General features: G+C 37.4%; 1 protein-coding gene across 1 annotated transcript in view; it reads left to right on the top strand.

Annotated features, from left to right (window-relative positions):
• The window catches only part of FYB2 (FYN binding protein 2), a 120,161-nt gene that overhangs the window by 97,054 nt on the left and 832 nt on the right, over window positions 1-22,275 (top strand). Inside the window, exons 14-17 of the mRNA XM_045064593.1 lie at window positions 2,644-2,672; window positions 4,813-4,873; window positions 16,010-16,096; window positions 18,985-19,066. Coding sequence (XP_044920528.1) covers window positions 2,644-2,672; window positions 4,813-4,873; window positions 16,010-16,096; window positions 18,985-19,066 — 259 coding nt within the window. The remainder of the gene's footprint in view (window positions 1-2,643; window positions 2,673-4,812; window positions 4,874-16,009; window positions 16,097-18,984; window positions 19,067-22,275) is intronic.

The raw sequence follows: 22,275 nt of genomic DNA, 5'->3' as shown, positions 1-22,275 counted from the left end.
TTTAAGAAGGTCTCTTAAGATTTTTTCCCATAAATTTTAGCAAAATCTGCCTCTCGGCCTTAATTGTTTCATTTAATAACATGTAGCTATAACAAGGGAGGACAGAAATTTCATTATCTTCTGCTGAGCCTTTTGATTGAGGGCTCCTCTTTTGAACACCAACTCCTGTTGATTACTTTGCCTTCAGAGGGAAGTTGTAACCATGGGAATGTGACATTTAAAAGGAGTAAGGTTCTTCCAAAACCAAAAACCAAAACCAAAACAAAAAAAGAGTAAGGCTCTCTACCCTCTCTTTGTCTCAGACATACACACTGCCTATTAGGATAGTCATTAAATGGCTTGATTTAGGTATAAATAAGTCAAGAATTAAATGCCACCAGACGTAGCTATACTACAAATTTTATATGGGAGTTAGTTGTTAAAGCTGATCTCACTCCCTCTCCTCCAGATGCGCTGACTTCCTTGCTTTTCTTTTAAAGACCAAGCACACCTCTGCCTTAAGGTCTCTGCATTTGTTCTTCCCTTTCCCAGAACACTCTTACTCAGATAACCATGTGGCTACTCCCTACTACTCCCTACTACTCCCCTACTCCCTTCAGGATTCTGCTCAAGTCACCTTACCAGAAAAGCCTTCCCTGACTATCTTCTGAAAAATGGCAAACCAACTTTCAACTGCAGCTCTCCTGCCCCTTATCTTGCTCTACTTTTTTCAACTGTATTTATCTCCTCACATGACCCAATGTAAATTTCCTTGTTTTGTCTGCTTCACCCTACCGGAATCCATGAGGGCAGGGATATTGACTGTCTGGTCCATTGCTAGATCTCCGACATGAAGAACCATGCCTGGGACATGATAGGTACTCAATAAACGGCTATTGAATGAACAAATGACCTAAAGGAAGGAAATATTCTAGATTTTTTGTAGCCTGAATTTCTAGGTTTAAATAGGCGCTACATCCACTCTGGCCCAACTGAATCAGTGTTAAGAAAGTCTCCGTTGATCGAGGAGCCCTTGAGTGGAGAAGCCAAGGATATGTGCTAACTGGGCCTTGAGGACAAGGATGGTGAAGTGCTTCACATGCGTTTTCTGTCCAATCTTCACAATGACCTCATGAGATAGAAACTCTTCTCTGCATTTCACAGATGAAAAATTAAGGCTTTGAAAAGTTATGTGACTTGCACAGGGTAAGTGGGTAAGTGGCAGAGCTGAGAGTTGGATTCAGCTGTCTAACTCCAGAGATCACGTGCTGCTTCTCCTCTATTCTGACAGCACCCAGTCTGGTCATACAGTTACTGACATCAGGACCAGTGAACACCCTCAGCTCCTTGGCCAGGCACATCCACTTGGGTACACCCCACCCAGCTCTAATATTAATATTCACCCCGTGAGACAGAGCTGGTATGCACTTTAGAAATGAAGAAACCAAGGCTTGCACAAAGGTTAGCTGGTTTTTCCTAAAAGTGCTGTTTCTTTGGACAGTCCTGTATTGTGTTCCTATCACAGTGTTGTACTAACTTACTTTAGGTCTCCCTCATTAAACACTAAGCTACTTCAGGGTAGAAACTTGGTCTGATCATTTTGTATACACAACACATGGGCCTGGACCATGGTCATTGTCCCCTTAATACCTGTAAGGCTGAACTTAAATTAATTGCTTAAAATACATGAATTTTTTTCTACCACACCATACTTCCTTTCAGCTCCTTAACTGTGTAACCAGTCTACTTGGGCCAAATGTCCTCTCCCACTTAGCAATCTGCTATCTTCCATTTCTCCCTGGCTTGGAGCTCTGTTCTCAAGATATTCTTTTGGCTTAACCATATACAAAGGCAGGGTCCTGTGTCTGCAGAGGGTAGTTCTCTTTCACCATATTTATCCTACAGGGGATATCCAGCTGCACCTCAAGATATTGTGGGTTGGGTTTTAGACCACTATAGCAAAGCAGATGTTACAATCAACTGAATCAGATTTTTTGATTTCCCAATTCATAGAAAAATTGTATTTACACTATAGTGTGGTCTATTAAGTGAGAACAATGTCTAAAAAAATGTATATTACTTAATTAAAAAGTAATCTAGTGAGTCATAATCACTGATCACAGATCACCATAACAAATATAATAAAAGTGAAAATGTTTAAAATATTGTGAGTATTAACAAAACATAACAGAGACACAAAGTAATAAAATGCTGTTGGAAAAATAGTGCTGATAGATTTGCTTGATGTAGGGTTATCATAACCCTTCCATTTATACAAACCACAGTTGATGTATGAAGTGCGGTACAACCAATTACAATAAAATGAGGCATGACTGTATTTGGTAGGTATCTGAAGAGGTTAGAAAGCAGAAACAGGATCTTGTGGATGGACAAAGGCAGAGCCTGAGGTTGTCTAGTTAGGAAAGGGGAGCAGATAATGGGTGGTCCTTTATGGGATACATAAGCTCATTTTTAAATGGTGGTTTGGAATCGAGGGGAAGGTTAATCAGAACAAAGCTGTAGGGAAGTTTTGCTTCACAACTTTGCCTAGGCACACCTGCATCAAGAAAACTAGTCATCAATAGGTTATTTGAGATGGATCAACTAATCTCTCTGAACCTGGTTTTTTTCTGTAACCCTTTTGTGTCTTTTGTCAATCTACAGTGCATTTTCAATTTCGCTGCCTGATTTAGGTAAGTGACGTTCACTAATTGCTGGTACAAAACTATGCAGCATTACCATATTCAGGGGCAAGGAGAGAGGAGGAGTCATTCTTCCTTCATTCTACATTTAATGAAAAATTGATACATAAAAATCAAAGATGTTTTACACAACCTTATTCCTTACTTTGAGGAAGATGAGTAACGAGTAACGTTTCTTAAATAACTACTGTATACCAGGCCTCTTAAATTCCCAGAAAAATAGGGATAATCTTTTCAGGGAGGCTTAGACCCACATCCATACTTCAGTGATTTGAGATTTGAGATTTGTACCCAAATCTCTCTGATTACAAAGTTTGTGCATTTTACAGTATACCACATATCCTCTTGAAGGAATTGACAGCCAAATCACCCTAATTAAGACATAATAAGCTGGGCAGGATCACATTGCAGTACACATACTAATTGCATCAAGAATGGGTCATTGGAATATTCTTTGCTTCAATATGAAAAACTACTGTTTTTGTAGTGCACAAATTAGCATATTGCCTGATATACAGTATGATCTCAATACATGTTCAGTAAGTTGAATCTGTCAATAAAAGAGGGCTGAGTTGTTTCTCGGTTTTTGTTTTTGAGCTCTAGCCATGATGGTACTTTGAGTTCTCTCTGATTAGACAATTAAAATGTATATTATATTTCAGAAATATGAGTTCGCTGTTCTAAACCAATGAAGGCTATATAAATAAACCTGGTAAAATCACAGGTCTCCCAAAATTCCCTTGGTCCAAATAAAAATCTAAAAAGCCAACTTAAATGGTATTCATTAATGCCCACAATAGCCAAACTATGGAATGAACTTAGATGTCCATCAATAGATGAATGGATAAAGAAGATGTGGTATATATACACAATGGAATACTATGCAGCCATCAAAAGAAATGAAATCTTGCCGTTTGCCACAACATGGATGGAACTAGAGGTTATTATGCTTAGCAAAATAAGTCAATCAGAGAAAGACAATTATCATATGATCTCCCCGATAGGAGGAAGTTGAGAGGCATTGTGGGGGGTTGGGGGGTAGGAAAAGAATAAATGAAACAAGATGGGATCAGGAGGGAGACAAACCATAAGGGACTCTTAATCTCACAAAACAAATGAGTGTTGCTGGGGTGGGGGGTAGGGAGAGGATGGTGGGGTTACGGACATTGGGGAGGGTATGTGCTATGGTGAGTGCTGTGAAGTGTGTAAACCTGGCAATTTACAGACCTGTACCCTTGGGGCTAATAATACATAATGTTTTAATTAAAAAAAAGAACAGGTATGCATCGTACTGCCACCTAAATTTATGAATAATCAAATATGTATTATGAATAATTATACAAGAAGTTCTCAGACTCAAGTGGTGAATCACTTAAATAAACATTATGGATTCTGGGGCACTGGGTAGCTTAGTTAAATGTCTGACTCTTGATTTCAGCTCAGATCATGATCTCAGGGTTGTGAGATAGAACCTTGTGTTGGGCTCCACAATTGGCCATGGAACCTGCTTAAGATTCTCTCTCTCTCCCTCAGCCTCTGCACCACCCCCACCTGTTTAAAAAAATTGTGTAATTCTCTGTCGAGCTCCAGGAATGTGAATATCCTAAACTGAAAATGTCTAATTGTGATTATGCACTAAAATTCAATTTTATGCAAGATTATTATAGAAGTGCGGTTGCCCATGGTTTGAAAGAAAAATAATGGAAGAAAAATCTACATGAATATTCTCCTTAAACTGTCTTTTTCCCAGGAATTAGGAAAAGCCCTCTTACTATTCTAGAAGTAGAATATCTTTGTCCAGCTCCAGGATGATGGGAACCTACTCTGAAAATGATCCTTTCAGCAACGCATATTTTCTGAAAATCTGCAGGAAATTAAATTGATATAAATGTATGTCTGTGTTTGAGACATTAGGGCATGCTACTGTTTTTTAACCTCTCATTTAAATTTCTTCTCAAATGGAGGTTGTTTTTGTTCTTTGATCCTTCCAGCCTATCTGCATTCTATGATAAGATTTTGATAAAACAGTTGTGGGGATACACCTGGATAACTGGGTTTTGTGGATAATTTGTAAAGTGAGGGATTGTATAAACCACACCTAATGACTGTTTTGGTCCTGTCTTGAACCCAGAACTTAGGTCTCAGGAAGCTATTATCTATGATAATGTGGACATAAGTGAAAAAGAGTCAAGGTAAGTCATTTTACCTCATTGGTCATCCCTACTGATATGCAACATATATTTTCCAATGCTTTGTTAAATATGGTCAGAGGGCCACCTTTTCAGAGACGTAGAGACTGGATGAAAAGTCAGCCCGTGATATAATGTAGACAGTTAGTAGTAGTCTGAATCACCTAACATTAGTAGGTGATTCAGAAGTTACTGGAGCTTTTCAATCTGTTTCATATCTTCAAATCTAGAGGCTTGGAACTCATTTCAATGTAACACACCATTATTTAATAGCCTTTTATGTACCAGGCAGCCTGGAGGATAGCAAACACTGTCTGACAGAACCTCTGGTCTCAAATATGAAATAACTATAACATATCGAGAAACTGTCCTGAAACTCAATAACCTCTCTCTAGCTATTTGTTATCTGTGCTTTCTATCTGAACTAGATGACTAAAAATAAAGGTCTCCTGTGCACATTTTTTATTCATATAGGGTTCTGAATTTTTTGCACTTATAAACACTATTGCTATAAATATTCTTACTAATCTCTTCTATGACTATGTCCAAGAATTTGTCTAGGAGATACTTACGGGAAGGGAAATGCAAATTATGTAGAGAAGGCAAATTTATAAGAAAAAGGCCAACCTGATTTTCCAGGTTGTTATACCAATTTACAACCTTCCTAACCATTTCTAAGGGGAATATTGATCCACCTTCTCACCAATACTTACCACAGAGGAAATTCTTAATTTTCATCAATTTAGTAGGCATAAATTACTTAGTGTTGAGCCCCTTTTAATATGTTTATTCACCTTTCATATCTTTCCTTCTGCAGGCCTATTGACACTTTTTTCCTATTTTCCTATTGAGCTGATGGTCTTCTTATTTATTTGTAGATTTTTTTACTTTCTGAAAAATTATTATTAATACATAATGTATTCTTTACCCCAGGGGTGCAGGTCTGTGAATCATCAGTCTTACACACTTCACAGCACTCACCATATCACATACCCGCCACAGTGTCCATTCCCCAGCCTCCCTCTCCACACCCCTCCCCCCAGCAACCCTCAGTTTGTTTTGTGAGATTAAGAGTCTCTTCTGGTTTGTCTCCCTCCCTATCCCATTTTGTTTCATTTTTTCCTTCCCTACCCCCCACAACACCCCACTCTGCCTCTCAAATTCCACATATCAGGGACATCATATGATAATTGTCTTTCTCCAATTGACTTATTTCGCTCAGCATAATACCCTCTAGTTTCATCCACGTTGTTGCAAATGGCAAGATTTCATTTCTTTTGATGGCTGCATAGTATTCCATTGTATATATATACCACATCTTCTTTATCCATTCATCTGTTGATGGACATCTAGGTTCTTTCCATATTTTGGCTGTTGTGGACATTGCTGCTATAAACATTCATGTGCATGTGCCCCTTCGGATCACTACATTTGTATCTTTAGGGTGAATACCCAGTAGTGCAATTTCTGGGTCATTCGGTAGCTTTTTTTTAATGTATTTTAGATACCATTCTTTGTCAGTTACATATGTTGCAGACACCTTCTTGTACATTGTAACTTGACTTTGCAGTGTTCTTCCTAGTCTTCTAATGAATAGAAATTCTTAAGTTTAATGTATTTGAATTTATCAATTGAGTGTTGCTTTTAAAATCTTTTAAAGAAATCTTCATCCTAAAATCATATGATATTCTCCTGTATTTTCTTCTAAAACTGCTAAAGTTTTTGCCTTTTATATTTAAACCTTAGACCTATCTAGAATTGATTTTTGTGTTTTTGTATTATAATGAAGTAGCTAGAAATCCAATTAAATTTTCTACCATATGGATAAATGCCCTGTGTGATTAATTGACTAGTCCCACCTTTCCCCATGGAGGTACAATGCCGTCTTTGTCATACTAAGTTTCCATATGTCTGAAGGTCTGTGTCCACGCTCCCTGTTCTATTGTCCTTTCCATCTTAATTGTATGGTGCTCTGAAACATATTAAGATATTAGTAAGTACTAAATAATAAATACTAAAGTAATAAGATATAGAAGCATGGATAAGATATTAGTACACTGAGAGAGTAGTTGATATTAGTGCTTTTACATGTTCTAACATGTGATTTATGCCTAGTGTATGGTCAATTTTTATAAATGTTCTTTGAACATTTTAGAAAAACATGACTTCTCTAATTGTTTGGTACAATGATGTTCTTTAAAACATTCTCTTGTTAAAAATCTATTTATTTGTGCACTTTAAGATGCTTTACCCATCAGTATTTGAAAGAAATGGGTTGAAATCTTAAATAAACATGGTAGATGGGTCAATTTCTCCATAAACGTGGCTACTTTGCATGTCACACCTTGGTGGGTAAGGTATTAGATTGAGAAACCTAAACAGCTCTAGATAATGGTCACTAGATATTCCAGACCTCTGCTTTCATTTCCTTTTGTTCATTAGAATGTCTCCTAGAGACTTAGCAAGGGTAGGAAGAAGATGGGGATCTTGAAAAGGACACTGGTACATTTTCTACAACATGGCATCCATGGGACTTGTAGTATATTCTCTTAATTCTCTGAACCTTAGTTTCTTAACCTATGATTTGGTAATAAAAATCCTCATGTAGTGAAAATAAGGGCCATTTGTAGCCCAATGTTCATAGCAGCAATGGCCACAGTTGCCGAACTGTGGAAAGAGCCAAGATGCCCTTCAACAGATGAATAGATTAAGAAGATATGGTCCATATGTACAATGGAATATTATGCCTCCATCAGAAAAAACGAATACCTAACTTTTGCATCAACATGGACGGGACTGGAGGAGATTATGCTGAGTGAAATAAGTCAAGCAGAGAGAGTCAATTATCATACGGTTTCACTTACTTGTGGAGCATAAGGAATAACATGGAGGACATTGGGAAAAGGAGGGGAAGTCAGTTGGGGGAAATCAGAAGGGGAGACAAACCATGAGAGACTGTGTACTCTGAGAAACAAACTGAGGGTTTTGGAGGGGATGGGGATGGGGGTTTGGGTGGGCCTGGTGGTGGGTATTAAGGAGGGCATGTATTTCATGGAGCACTAGGTGTGGTGCATAAACAATGAATCTTGGAACACTGAAAAAAAAATTACAGTATTAAAAAAGAATGCCAGCATAAAACTTGACATGTAGGTGCTCAAAAAGTATTACTTCCTTCTATAATACTCTCTCCCCTCTCTGCATCATTTTTTAATGATCTTATTAAAATTTTTTTGTTACTGAGAATTCCAAATGGAAAATTGCATAGAATCTTATAATGAACTCATATATACCCAATACTCAGCTTTAAAAATTACTAGTTTGTGACGAACCTTGTTTACACTGTCACCTACCTCCCCATCTCCAGTATTTTTAAATTAACATAAAGTATTATATTAGTTTTAGTATAGTGATTAGTACAATATAGAGATTCAACAATTTTGTATATTACATCATTTTCAAGTACTCTTAATCCCCTTCACCATTTCAACCATTCCCCCCACCAACATTCTGATGGGTGTGAGGTGGCATTTCAGTGTGGTTTTGGTTTGCATTTCCCTAATGATGAAAGATGTTGAGAATCTTTTCATGTGTCAGTATGTCTTCTTAGGAGAACTGTCTGTTCATGTCTTCTGCCCATTTTTTAATTGAATTATTTAGTTTTTTTTGGTGTTGACCTTTGTGAGTTCTTTACATATTTTGGATACTAACCCTTTATCAGTTATGTCATTTACAAATATTTTATCCCATTCAATAGGCTGCATTTTGGTTTTGTTGTTTCCTTTGCTATGCAGAAGCTTTTAATTTTGATGTAGTCCCAATAGTTTATTTTTGCTTTTATTTCCCTTGCCTTAGGAGACATAACTAGAAAAATGTTGGTAGGGCCAATGTCAGAGAAATTACTACCTGTTCTTTCTTCCAGAGATTTTATGGTTTCAAGTCTCAAATTTATGTCCTTAACTTTATTTTTTCAGTGTTCCAAGATTCATTGTTTATGCACCAGACCCAGTGCTCCATGCAATACGTGCCCTCCTTAATACCCACCACCAGGCTCACCCAACCTCCCACACTCCTCCCCTCCAAAGCTCTCAGTTTGTTTCTCAGAGTACACAGTCTCTCATGGTTTGTCTCCCCTTCTGATTTCCCCCAACTGACTTCTCCCCTCCTTTTCCCAATGTCCTCCATGTTATTCCTTATGCTCCACAAGTAAGTGAAACCGTATGATAATTGACTCTCTCTGCTTGACTTATTTCACTCAGCATAATCTCCTCCAGTCCTGTCCATGTTGATACAAAAGTTAGGTATTCGTTTTTTCTGATGGAGGCATAATATTCCATTGTACATATGGACCATATCTTCTTAATCTATTCATCTGTTGAAGGGCATCTTGGCTCTTTCCACAGTTCAGCGACTGTGGCCACTGCTGCTATGAATATTGGGGTACAGATGGCCCTTTTTTTCTCTACATCTGTATCTTTGGGGTAAATACCCAGTAGTGCAATTGCAGGGTCATAGGGTAGCTCTATTTTTAATTTCTTAAGGAATCTCACTTTTCCAAGTGGCTGCACCAACTTGCATTCTCACCAACAATGTAAGAGGGTCCCCCTTTCTCCACATCCTCTTCAACACTTATTGTTTACTGTCTTGTTAATTTTGGCCATTCTAACTCGTGTAAGCTGGTATCTCCATGTGGTTTTGATTTGAATCTGCCTGATGGCTAATGATGATAACATTTTTTCATGTGTCTGTTAGTCATTTGTATGTCTTCTTTGGAAAAGTGTCTGTTCGTGTCTTCTGCCCATTTTTTGACGTGATTATCTGTTTTGTGTGTGTTGAGTTTGAGGAGCTCTTTATAGGTCTTGGATATCAGCCCTTTGTCTGTAGTGTCATTTGCGAATATCTTCTTCCATTCCGTGGGTTGCCTCTTTGTATTGTTGACTGTTTCCTTTGCTGTGCAGAAGCTTTTGATCTTGATGAAGTCCCAAAAGTTCATTTTTGCTTTTGTTTCTTTTTACTTTGGAGACATGTCTTGAAAGATGTTTCTGTGGCTGATGTCCTTATACTATTTTGAGTTTATTTCTGTGTGTAGTATAAGAAAGTGGTCCAGTTTCATTCTTTTGCATGTAGTTATCTGGTTTTCCCAATACCATTTGTTAAATACACTTTTCCCCATTGCATATTTCTGCTTCCTTGTCAAAGATTAATTGACCATATAATTGTGAGTTTATTTCTGGATTTTCTATTCTATTCCATTGATCTGGGTCTATTTTGTGCCACTACCATACTGATTTAATTTCTATAGCTTTGGTATATCTTGAAATCTGAGATTGTGATGACTCCAGTTTGTTCATCTTTTTAAAGATTGCTTTGCCTATTCAGGGTCCTTTATGGTTCCATACAAAGTTAAGGATTGTCTGTTCCAGTTCAGTGAAAAACGATATTGGTATTTTGATAGGAACTGCATTAAATTTCTAAATTTCTTTGGGTAGTGTGGATACTTCAACTATATTGATTATGCCAATCCATGAGCATGGGATATCTTTCCATTCATTTGTGTCATTTTCAATTTTTTTCATCAGTGTTTTGTAGATCTCAAATTATAGGTCTTTCATCTTCTTGGTTAAGTTTATTCCTAGATTATTTTTTGTGCAATTATACGTGGGATTCCTTTCTTAATTTCTCATTCTGCTGGTTCATTATTAGTGTATAGAGGTGTAACAGATTTCTTTATATTGATTTTATGTTCTGCAACCTTACTGAATTCATTTATCTGTTCTAGTAGTTTTTTTGGTGGAGTCTTTTGGGTTTTCTGTATAGAGAATCAGATCATCTGCAAATAGTGTAAGTTTGTTATTTACCAATTTGGATGCTTTTTATTTCTTTTTTCTTCTTTGATTGCTGTGGCTAGGATTGCCAGTACTATGTTGAATAGAAGTGGTGAGAACGGACATATATGCCTTATTTCTGATCCTAGGAGGAAAGCTCTCAGTTTTTCACCAGTGAGGATGATGTTAGTTGTGGGTTTTTTTTGGTTATGTCCTCTACTATGTTGAGGTATGTTCCCTCTAAACCAACTTTGTTGAGAGTTTTTATCATGCACAGATGTTGTAGTTTGTCAATTTTTTTTCCTGCATCTATTAAAATTATCATATGGTTCTTATCCTTTCTCTTGTTGATGTGACATATCATGTTGATTGATTTGTGAATATTGAACCACATTTGCATCCCAGGAATAAATCCCACTTGATCGTGGTGAGTGATTTTTTAAATATATTGTTGGATTTGGTTTGATACTGTTTTGTTGAGGATTTTTGTATCTATGTTCATCAGAGATACTGGCCTGTAGTTTTCTTTTATTGATGTGTCTTTATCTGGTTTTGGAATAAGGATAATGCTGACCTCATAGAATGAATTTAGAAGCTTTCCTTCCTCTTCTATTTTTTGGAATAACTTGAGAAGAAGGGGTATTAAATCTTCTTTGCAAGTTTAATAGAATTTACCTGTGAAGTTTTCTGTTCCTGGGCTTTGTTTCTTGGGAATTTTTTGATTATTGATTCAATTTCATTGCTGGTAATCAGTCTGTACAAATTTTCTATTTCTTCCTGATTCAATTTTGGTAGGTTATATGTTTTCATAATATTCTCTTATAATCCTTTCCATTTCTGTGGTATCTGTTGTTATTTCGCCTTTTTTTCTGATTTTGTTTGAGTCTTCTCTTTTTGTGAGTCTAGCTGAAGTTCTTATCAATTTCATGGATCTTTCCAAAGAAGCAGCTCCTGGTTTTATTGATCTGTTCTATTATTTTTAATTTTTATATTGCTTATTTCTGCTCTGATTTTATTATTTCTTTCTACTGGTTTGGATTTTCTTTGTTCTTTTTCTAGCTTCTTCATGTGTAAGGTTGGGTCATTTGAGATTTTTGCTTCTTGAGGTAGACCTGTGTGGTTATAGACTTCCCTCTTAGAATAGCTTTTGCTGCATCCCAAAGATTTTAAACCCTTGTGTTTCATTTTCATTTCTCTCCATATATCTCTTGATTTCCTCTTTGATTTCTTGGCTGACCCATTCATTGTTTAGTAGTATGTTATTTAACCTTCATGTATGCGTGTTCTTTTTAGATTTTTTTTCTTGTAGTTGACTTCTAGCTTCATAGTGTCATGATCAGAAGACACATGGTCTGACTGATTTTTTTTAATTTATTGAGGCTTGTTTTGTGACCTAATATGTGACTTATTCCAGAGAATGTTCCTTGTCCACTTGAAAAGAATTATATTCTGCTGTTTTAGGATGGAATGTTCTTAGATCCATCTGATCCAATGTATCATTCAAAGCCACAGTGTCCTTGTTGATTCGGTTTAGATGATCTGTCCATTGATGTAAGTGGGATGTTAAAGTCCCCTACCATTATATTACTGTCAGTTACTTTCTTTACATTTGTTATTACCTTTTTCATGTATTTGGGTGCTCCCATGTTGGATGTATAAATATTTACAATTGTTATATCTTCTTGTTGAATCATTCTCTTGAGTATATAGTATCTTTTTTTGTCTCTTGTAACAGTTTTTGTTTTAAAGTCTATTTTTTGTGATAAAAGCATTGCTACCATGACTTTCTTTTCACTTCCATTTGCATGAAAAATGCCTTCCCATCCCTTTATAATCAATCTGTAGGTGTCTTTAAGTTTAAAGTGTCTCTTGTTGGCAGCATATAGATGGGTCTTGCTTTTTTATCTATTCTGTCACCCTGTATCTTTTGATTGGAGTGTTTAGTCCATTTGCATTCAAAGTAATTTCTGATAGGTATATATTTATTAGAGTTTTGTTACTTGCTCTGTGGTTGTTTTGGTAGTTTTTCTCTGTTCTTCTCTTGCTCTCTTGTCTCACAGTTTGCTGGTTTATTTAATGATAGATTTAGATTCCTTTCTCTTTATTCTTTGCATATCTATTATTGGTTTTTTATATATGGTTACCATTAGATTTATGTATAACATCTTCTGCATATAGAAGTCTGTTATAAGTTAATGTTTGCTTAAGTTTGAACCCATTCTTTACTCCTTTTCTCCCCACAGTTAAGGTATATGATGTCATACCTTACATCCTCTTATTTTGTGAATGCCTTGACTAATTTTTATAGATATTTTTATTGCTTTTATGCTTCCTATTTTTCTTACTCCTACATAAAGTCTTTCCTTTCCAATCAAAGAATCTTCTTTAATCTTTCTTGTAAAATTGATTTTGTGGTCATGAATTTCTTTAACTTTTATTTGTCTGGGAAACTCTTCATCTCTCCTTCTATTCTGAATGATAGCCTTGTTGGATAGAGTATTCTTGATGGCAGGGTTTCGGGGGGTTTTGTTTTGTTGTTGTTGTTGTTGTTTTCTTCCAGCACTTTGAAGATATCATCTCACTCACCTCTGGCCTACAAAATTTCTGCTGAAAAATCAGCTGATAAACTTATGGAGTTTCACTTGTATGTAACTGTTTTCTTTTCTCTTGCTGCATTTAAAATTCTCTCATCACTACTTTTTGCCATTTCAATCGGTATGTGTCTTGGTGTGGACCTCCTAGGGTGATTTTGTTGGGAACTTGCTGTATCTCCTGGCTCTGAATGTGTTTCCTTTTCCAGATTCTGGAATTTTTCAGCTATCATTTCTTCAAATAAATTTTCAGCCCCCCTTTCTTTCTCTTCTCCTTCTGGGATCCCTATAAAGTGAATGTTAATGTATCTGATGGTGTCACTGAATTCCTTAAGTCTCTTTCCATTTTTGTTGTTGTCGTTGGTGGTGGTGGTGGTCTCTCTCCTATTCAGCTTAATTCCTTTGCATGACTTTGTCCTCCAGGTCTCTAATCAGTTATTCCACTTACTCTAGTTAACCCTTTATTCCATCTAGTTTATTTTTTAAAAAGATTTTATTTATTTATTTGAGAGAGAGAGCATGAGCCAGGGGAGGAATAGAGATAGAATCTCAAGTAGACTCTACACTGAGCAGAGAGCTTGAAGTGGGGCTGGCTCTTACCACCCACGAGATCATGACTTGAGCCAAAACCAAGAGTATGATGCTTAACCAACTGAGCCACCCAGATGCCCCTCCATCTAGTGTATTTTTAACTTCAGTTATTGAGTTCTTCATCTATGATTTTTTTTTTTTTTGGTCTTGTTTTCTCTTTGTAAAGGGTCTCACTGAGGTCTTCCACTCTTTTCTCTAGTCTAGTATCTTTATGACCATTACTTTAAATTCCCTACTATGCATACTATTTATCTCCATTTTGCTTAGGTCTGTTGCTTTGATTTTGTCCTGTTCTTTCATTTTGGACAATTCCTCTGTCTCCTACATTGTCTAACTCTTTGTGTGTTTTTGTGTTACAAAAGTCACCTACATCTCCTATTTTTGAAAGTAGGAGCTTTATGAAGAAGTCATATAGTATCCTGCAATGTAGTGTCCCCTGTTCACCAGAACCTGGTGCTTCTGGAATCTCTCCTATGTGTGTTGTGTGGCTCTTGCTATTGTGGCTGAGCCACACTGGCCTTTAGTCATCCCAATGGCTCTCTAACCTGTTGCAGGCAGGGTTTGGTCCCTGTGTTACTAGTGGGCCAGTCTGAAACTGCCTTGGGTTTGAGATGACTCAGACCAGGTATTTGCCAGAGGTGCAGTAGCACTCAATTGCAGGGCAGTTTCCCTGTATTGTTCCCTAAGAAGCTTTCATTGGTGGATGGGACCTGCAGCCAGACCAGATGTCTGCCCTCAGGACACTGCTGGAGCCACAGTCTGACCTATGTGTATGACTATCTTTCCCTCTCCTGGAAAAGGAATCACCCTGCAGTGGTGATGGTCCCTGCCGGGGCTGTTTGCACACTGCCAGGCTTCAGCCAAGTGCATATGGGGGGGGGGGGCATGTTCACAGGAGAAGGGTAGGTGCAGTGCCAGCAAGGTCTCCCCCCTTGCGCCATGGGAGGGGACCTGCAACCTCTAGGGTGAGGTAGGAGAGGTTGGAGGGGGTGGATCCCCAAAAGTGCATGGGGGCAGGTGAGTGGTGTTAGCAAACTAGGTGGAGAGTGTTCACAGCACTGGTTCCCAATGGTGTCAAAGCTAGGGGGCAGGGGAGGAAATGATGCCTGCCTGCTTCTTTGTTTCTGGAGAAGATTCTTATCCCTCCAGTGCCTATTCAGATATTGATAAACAACTCTCCCTCCTGCTTGCCCTAGGCATTTTTCAAACTGCTGCTTCTAGCCTATATCTCCTTGGAGCTGTTTGTTTTGCTTTCTTTTTAAGGGCAAGGACTCCACTTACTCTAGTCCTTTTGGTTCTCCCAGATTGAGCCTGCTGATTTTTGAAGTTCCAGATATTAAGCCCCACTGATTTTAAGAACTCATGAAATTTAGCCTCTCTGGTTTTTAAAGCCAAATATTGGGGTGTGGGTTCACCTTCCCTATTGCCTGGAGTGTCTGTTTCTTTCTTTTCTCCATGCCTATAGCATCTCTCCCTCCTGTGTACAGTCCTAAGGGTCTGTTTAGTTCCCTACAGTGACTCTGACCTGCCTACACTCTTCAGTATGGGTTTTTCTTTATGTTTAGCTGTGAAGTCTGTTCTGTCAGTCTTCAAATTATGTTCTGGGTTATTTACACTTATGTAGATGTTATCTAAGTTGATCCATGTGACAAGGTGAGCTTAGGGTCTTCCTACTCTGCCATCTTCCCCAACTCCTCCCTCTATCCTTTTCTGCGAGTGCTAAACACTAGATTTATCTGATCTCAAGGTAGTGGTTAATATTATTCCTGTTTTAGAGGCAAAGACACTGAGGCTCAGGAGGGGAAATGTGATTATAAGCAGGTTGATCTTGCTTCTGGTTTCAAATTTGGATCACCACACATCAGGGGTCAGCAAACTATGGTCTATGGGCCAAAACAGCTGGCCACTTGTTTTTGTAAATACAGTCACAATAGCAGAGTTTAGTGGTTACCACAAAGATGATATATTACCAAGCTTAAGATATATACAACCTGATCTTGACATGGATTATCCAAATATACTTCTAGGTGATGTTTTAACTTTTTTAAAATAAAGCCTTATTGTCCAAAAAGTACTGATGTTTCCATAAAAGTTTCAATTAAATATTTACTTGCTCAAAATGTCTTTCTCCTTAGAGATGAAAATAAACTAAAAACTTGGAAACCCAAGTTTTTGATGGCAAAGGAAAAGAAAGAGAGAAAAGGTGCTGAAGAATCAGAAAGGTAGGAGCACAGGTATACTTAGATTACTGCTAATCTGCTGAAATTTATACCTCTTAGAGCTGTGTGACTTTAGGCAAGTCATTAAATTTGATTGTCAAGTTCCTGATCTATAAAATGAGAATAATAGCACCTACCTGACTATAGTTGAAAGGATTAAAAGAAAAAAAAGAAAATGTAAAGTGCCACACACATTTCTCTTGTCATCATCCAGACTTTGGTAGATAGGGAGTAGGAAAGATTTTAAGCCAGCCATTATCAAGTGATGAAAAAACTTTATCTTCTTTTAGGCTGTATGAACTTTTCCCCTATAGATGGAATTTAAATAATACACCAGTTGGAACTTAAACTTTGAGAAATACGATCATATAACAATACTAATTTCCCTAAAACACAATTTTAGTTATGACTATATTAATGTTAGAATTTAAAAAAGAATGTTTTATCAACTCATGATCAAACCTTCATTCTTGTGATTCAAGTTTCCAGCTGACTGTTGCAGGAGGTGCTGTTTTTACTGTCTCAGGTGGTTACTATGTGATCTGTGCTCTGGAGCACAGGGCACAGGATCTGAGATACTTTTAACAGTTGTCTTAGGGAAATCCTTGTTTAAATAGCCATTGAACTGGGAACACTGTGTGGTCCGTCTGCTCTGGGAAACCTGTTTAGAAAAGTTTTAAAGGGGAAGCCCAAAAGAAATCAGACAACTGTCTATAACATATTTAAACACAGGGGATGGCACAGGATGGCCTTTCCCATAACCTTATTTTCTTTGGGCTTAGACTTGATGTAATTTACTTTCCCCAAGTTCAAAAGATGTAGACTACAAAAGCATCTTCCCACCTTAAACTTCATAATTTTATATAGCATACCAAAACAGAATTTCAAGAGAGAAAATATCCATGAAATTTTTGACACTTCTCCAGAAAAAAAAACGTTTAGTATTTCAATGTACACATATGTCTTTCAGGAAACAATTTTCTAGTGTTTTTTTTCTTTTCTTTTCTTTTTTAAAGATTTTATTTATTTATTTGACAGAGATCACAAGTAGACAGAGAGGCAGGCAGAGAGAGTGAGAAGAGGAAGCCGGCTCCCCGCAGAGCAGAGAGCCGATGCGGGGCTCGATCCCAGGACCCTGGGATCATGACCTGAGCCAAAGGCAGAGCCTTAATCCACTGAGCCACCCAGGTGCCCCTAGTGCTTTTTTTCTTATAACAAACTGATATTATAGTTTACTTTTACTTTCAACTGGATAAATTTTAAAATATGGCAAATTTTGAAATGTGGTATTGGAGCTATCATATTCCTGTAGATTGTTATATCAATTTTGAGTGCTTTTTGTTCCTTTTAAAATGGTTTTTTTTTTTTTAAGATTTTATTTATTTATTTGACGGAGATCACAAGCAGACAGAGAGGCAGGCGGGGGGGGGGGGGGGGGGGAGCAGGCTCCCCACAGAGCAGAGAGCCCAATGTGGGACTCAATCCGAGGACCTGGGATCATGACCTGAGCCAAAGGCAGAGGCTTTAACCCACTGAGCCACCCAGGTACCCCTTAAAATGGTTTCTGCCATAACATGTTCCACCAGTAAGAAATGCATTCTAGGTTAGTTCAACCCTTTTATAATCTTTTTATGAAACAAAAACGACAAATTTTCAGAGAAGTTGGAGAAGGATATCCCAGCAACAAAGGCATAGAAACGATAGCCCACTTTCTAAGATGTTCTAACATAGATGTGTGTGTGTGTGTGTGTGAAAGAGACAGAGAGGGAGAGAGAGAAGCTTGAAAGGTAGATTGGGGCTACCTTATAAAATGCCATGTGTATCACGCTAAGGAATTTGACTTTATCTTGTGGGCACTAGAGACAAAGTTTTAAGCAAAAGCGTGACATCAATTACATTTTAGAAAGATGGCTCTGGAGGCAAGTATGCAGATGGATTTGAGGAAGGAGAGGCAAGAGGAAGAGGTATTTCAGGTAAGAAGTGAAAATGTGGCAGTGGCTATAATCGGGACAGAATGAAAAAGATGTAGGAGACACTTCTGAATAAAACTAACAGGACTTGCTTTTTTCCTTCTGTCAATATATTGAACTGCTACAAAAGCACCAACGCCCATGTGAAGAATAGGAAGGAAGAAAAGGGAGGATTAAGAGTGTAATCGGCCTCTGCTGTAGGGTTATCTATCAACTTTTACGTGCTGATAATTTTGCACTTATTTTGTGGTATCTTACTTTACTTTTCTTAATCTTCTCCAGAACCATTCAGCAAATAGAACAGTTCTCTGATTGAAGTACAAAGATTTATGATTTTTTGAACAAGCTAATTATACTTTGAATCCGGATTCAGAGGAGTTTTTTGTTTAACTTAAATTGCTTACCCAATTTCATTTTATCCCTAATTATTATCTTGGTATTAAAAAAACCCCACAACATTTTTACTTTAAGATTTCATTTATTTATTTGAGAGAGAAAGAAAGCACGAGCAGGGTGGGTGGAGAGGTAGAGGAGAAGCAGACTTCCTGCTTCACAGGGGGCCAGATGTGGGGCTTGATCCCGGGACACTGGAATCATGACCTGAGCTGAAGGCAGATGATTAACTGAGCCTCCCAGGTGCCCACACAGCCTTTTTAACTATAGGAAAAAGCAATTGGTATTACTTATGTTGTTCAACTGTTCTGACACTCTACTCGAAATATGTGTTATATACATAATCATCTATAAATACCCATATATATATATGTATATATATATATGATTTTATATAAAAGTATATACATACAAAATTATACCTGAATTTATCCTGAAGTAGCATGAGTTTACAGATTTGGGAACTTAAGAGTTTTATTATGGTACACTTAACCTGACCTGCATATTTCTTGCCATTCTATGTTCTAGAAATTTCTTCCGAACCAAGAAGCAAAACTTAGAAAAGATGAGGATGGAAAAAGAAGAAAAACGTTTTAGAGAACAATTTGAGGTATGTTCTCCTCTGAAGGTAAAAGTTATAAACAGAAATTCCTAGCTTTTAATATTACTAAAGATCCTACAAGTGTTGCACCTCTGCCTCTGGGATAGATAGGACCCAAACTAAACAGCTGATAACGTTTTTTCCTGATGCATTCTTATATTATCATGCCTTTATACCTGCTATCCCCTCTGTCTGGAAAAACTAAGTAATTCTTAAGGCTCTGTTCAACTGTCACCCACTCTTCTTGGGAAAGTAATTAAGCACATTTTATCTGTTAAACACATATCTGTTCTAACACTGGTCTGTTTATAACACAGCCTGTATATGTGTGTGTATTCTGAGCTCAACTCAAGTACTGTCTGAGTAAAGATTTTGTCTCATTCAAGTTTGCTCCTACCTCCTGACATATCTGGACACATAGAATTCAGTGAGTGACTGAATGACGAGATAAACAAATGAAACAAGTGAATGAAGGAAGCAGTATCTGAAGTTTCTTAACTTCTTCTGTCATTATGAATCCATGGAGTATTTCCTCAATTCCAAGGTTCAAACAGTCCTTCCTTATAATTTCATATACTGTCACCATGAAAATTAAGAAACATATTGAATAGCTCCCAGGTCCCAGATACTGGATTGAGAGAGAGAATGTGGACATTCTGTTCACAGAATTTCTCCATGTCACTACTGCTCCCCATTATGAAATGGGTCAAGATTAGGCTTCTTAACATGATATAAAAAGCTCTTCATTTCATAACTTCTTGTCTTTCAGGTTTTATTTCCTGCTGTTCTTCACCTTGCACTTCAGGCTTTGGCAAAAACTCTTCAGTTCTGTCCCTTCTGTGAACATCCACTACAGTCCCTATCCTGCTACTCCCTTCCTCCAGGCATTTACTTGGTCTGCTCCAACTACCTGGTGATACTCTTACTTTTCCCCATCTGACTAGCTTTCATTCACTTATCAACACCCATCAAGGCATCTCCTCTCCTCCAGGAAGACTGACCCACATTTCTCATTAAGGAAATTCCTCTTCCTCTATATTCCTCTATATCTGAGCTTATCATAAGCATTAACATTATGGCAATTATGTGTTCACCAATTAAACTATGAGCTCTTGGAGGACAGGGTTATCTTTATATCCATGTGCAGAGCAGAATAAAAGTACCTTTGTAAATGTCCAAAAATGTTTTTGGACTGAACTAAAAAAGAATATACACAAATCCCTCATAATCATTAATAACTCTTGCTTTGGACCAAAGCTGATTAGAGCTGTTATATCTAGAAGCCATGATATGAAATTATTTACTGCAACTGTGATATTATTTTTTATAAAGATTTTATTTATTTATTTGACAGAGAGAGATCACAAGTAGGCAGAGAGGCAGGCAGAGAGAGAGAAAAGAGGAAGCAAGCTCCCCACTGAGCAGAGAGCCTGATGCGGGACTCGATCCCAGGACCCTGAGATCATGACCTGAGCCGAAGGCAGAGGCTTTGACCCACTGAGCCACCCAGGCACCCACAACTGTGATATTATTGAGAAGCATTAGTGTAACAATTACTTGCTGAATTGACCTTACATTCCATTTAGTGCTTTTCTCATTTTGTGACTGTCTCATATCTCATGTGTATGATTCCATTCTTCCTTATTACCTATGGTGACTTTTTCTTATATATAATTAGAAAAACTATGCCACATTAGTAATTTTATTCAGCTCAAATCACAAAAGTTTAGTGCCTCATTTGTGCTAGGCGTTAAGAGTACAAGGTTGTGGGGTGCCTGGGTGGCTCAGTGGTTAAACCTCTGCCTTCGGCTCAGGTCATGATCTCAGTGTTCTGGGATCGAGCCCCGCGTCGGGCTCTCTGCTTGGTGAGGAGCCTGCTTCCCCCCTTCTCTCTGCCTGCCTCTCTGCCTACTTGTGATCTCTGTCTGTCAAATAAATAAATAAAATCTTAAAAAAAAAAAAAGGGTACAAGGTTGAATAAAACTATCTTCCATTTTCATTTTAAGATAATATGTTTATTAAATACTGTAATAGGAGTATATACAAAGTATAGTTAAACAGAAAATTATACATTGCTGTTGTTTAAGTCTTCATGAGAAGTGGTTTAAGAGGAAAAAAGTGTTTTGGGCAGAGAAAACCACATGAGCATTGGCCGGTAAGTATAAAAGTAGCTGGTATATTCAGGACCATCATATAGCTTGATGTGACTTCATAATGGGACAGAAATGGGAGCATGGGAAATGACCATATGCCAAAGAACCTGAATGTCAAGCTGAGAATGTGGATCTCATCATGAAAGCAATGAAGAATCTTTAGAATTTGACAAAAAGCAAAATGACCTGATTAATTTTCATTTTAAGAAATCACTGTATTCATAATGAACAATGGCCTGGAAAAGGGTAAGAAATCAAACAGTGAGGAAGCTATCACTTTGTTAGACAAAAGAAAAATCTATCTTGTGGATCAGATCCCATTTGGTATAGAATGATGTATTTTATCATTCAAACTCCGCACATTTCTGAGAGTGGAAAAAGGCATACCTAATCCTAATTCTAAGTATGTGTAGAGACACTAAATATAAGCAGACTGTCCTGAGCAGAGGGAGATGTCTGGCCACCCTAATTTGGTTAAGTACACATCTGTAAATATAAGCTTTGTATTGTGGAACTTTTTCTGAGTCAACAGATATCAGTCCATTAGAAGGTAATATACCTAGAGTTGTATAGGCTGGCTAGTTTATCATACAGAAGAAAACCTCCTTTAAGGTCATAAATTGAATTTCTCATCAGTTTTTTCACAAATGCCTGTCTCTGACACCAGAAGAGTGGGAATTGCCCCCTATACCTTCTACTTTATATATAAGCCCACCCAGAGAGGAAGAATAGAAAGAGGGCCACTTAAAAATGCTAGGTATGTAAGGACATTATAAACTCTAAAGCGCTATACACAAGGAGGTTTTTTATTTCCCTCTTTTTTAAACTTCCCCATTCCTGAGTGGGGTGGTATCCTTATTACTGGAACACTTAACATCCATGGAAATTAATATATACCCATGTTATAAATATCTCATCCACTGGAATTCATTCTGGTACAACTAGATAAGAAGTATGAAAACACTTTGAAAATATGACTGTGCCAAATTAAATGTAAGATTGTAGCATTTTACTACTATTTTCCTATTCCTTTAGAGGTTATTTAATATTTAGTATTTTGAGTTT

The sequence above is a fragment of the Mustela putorius genome, unplaced genomic scaffold, assembly GCF_011764305.1.
Source record: "Mustela putorius furo isolate JIRA1106 unplaced genomic scaffold, ASM1176430v1.1 tig00003853_pilon_pilon_pilon, whole genome shotgun sequence".
In the NCBI taxonomy this organism is placed as follows: Eukaryota; Metazoa; Chordata; class Mammalia; order Carnivora; family Mustelidae; genus Mustela; species Mustela putorius.
The sequence above is the reverse complement of the archived record's forward strand: the minus strand, read 5'-3'. Positions and strand labels throughout refer to the sequence as shown.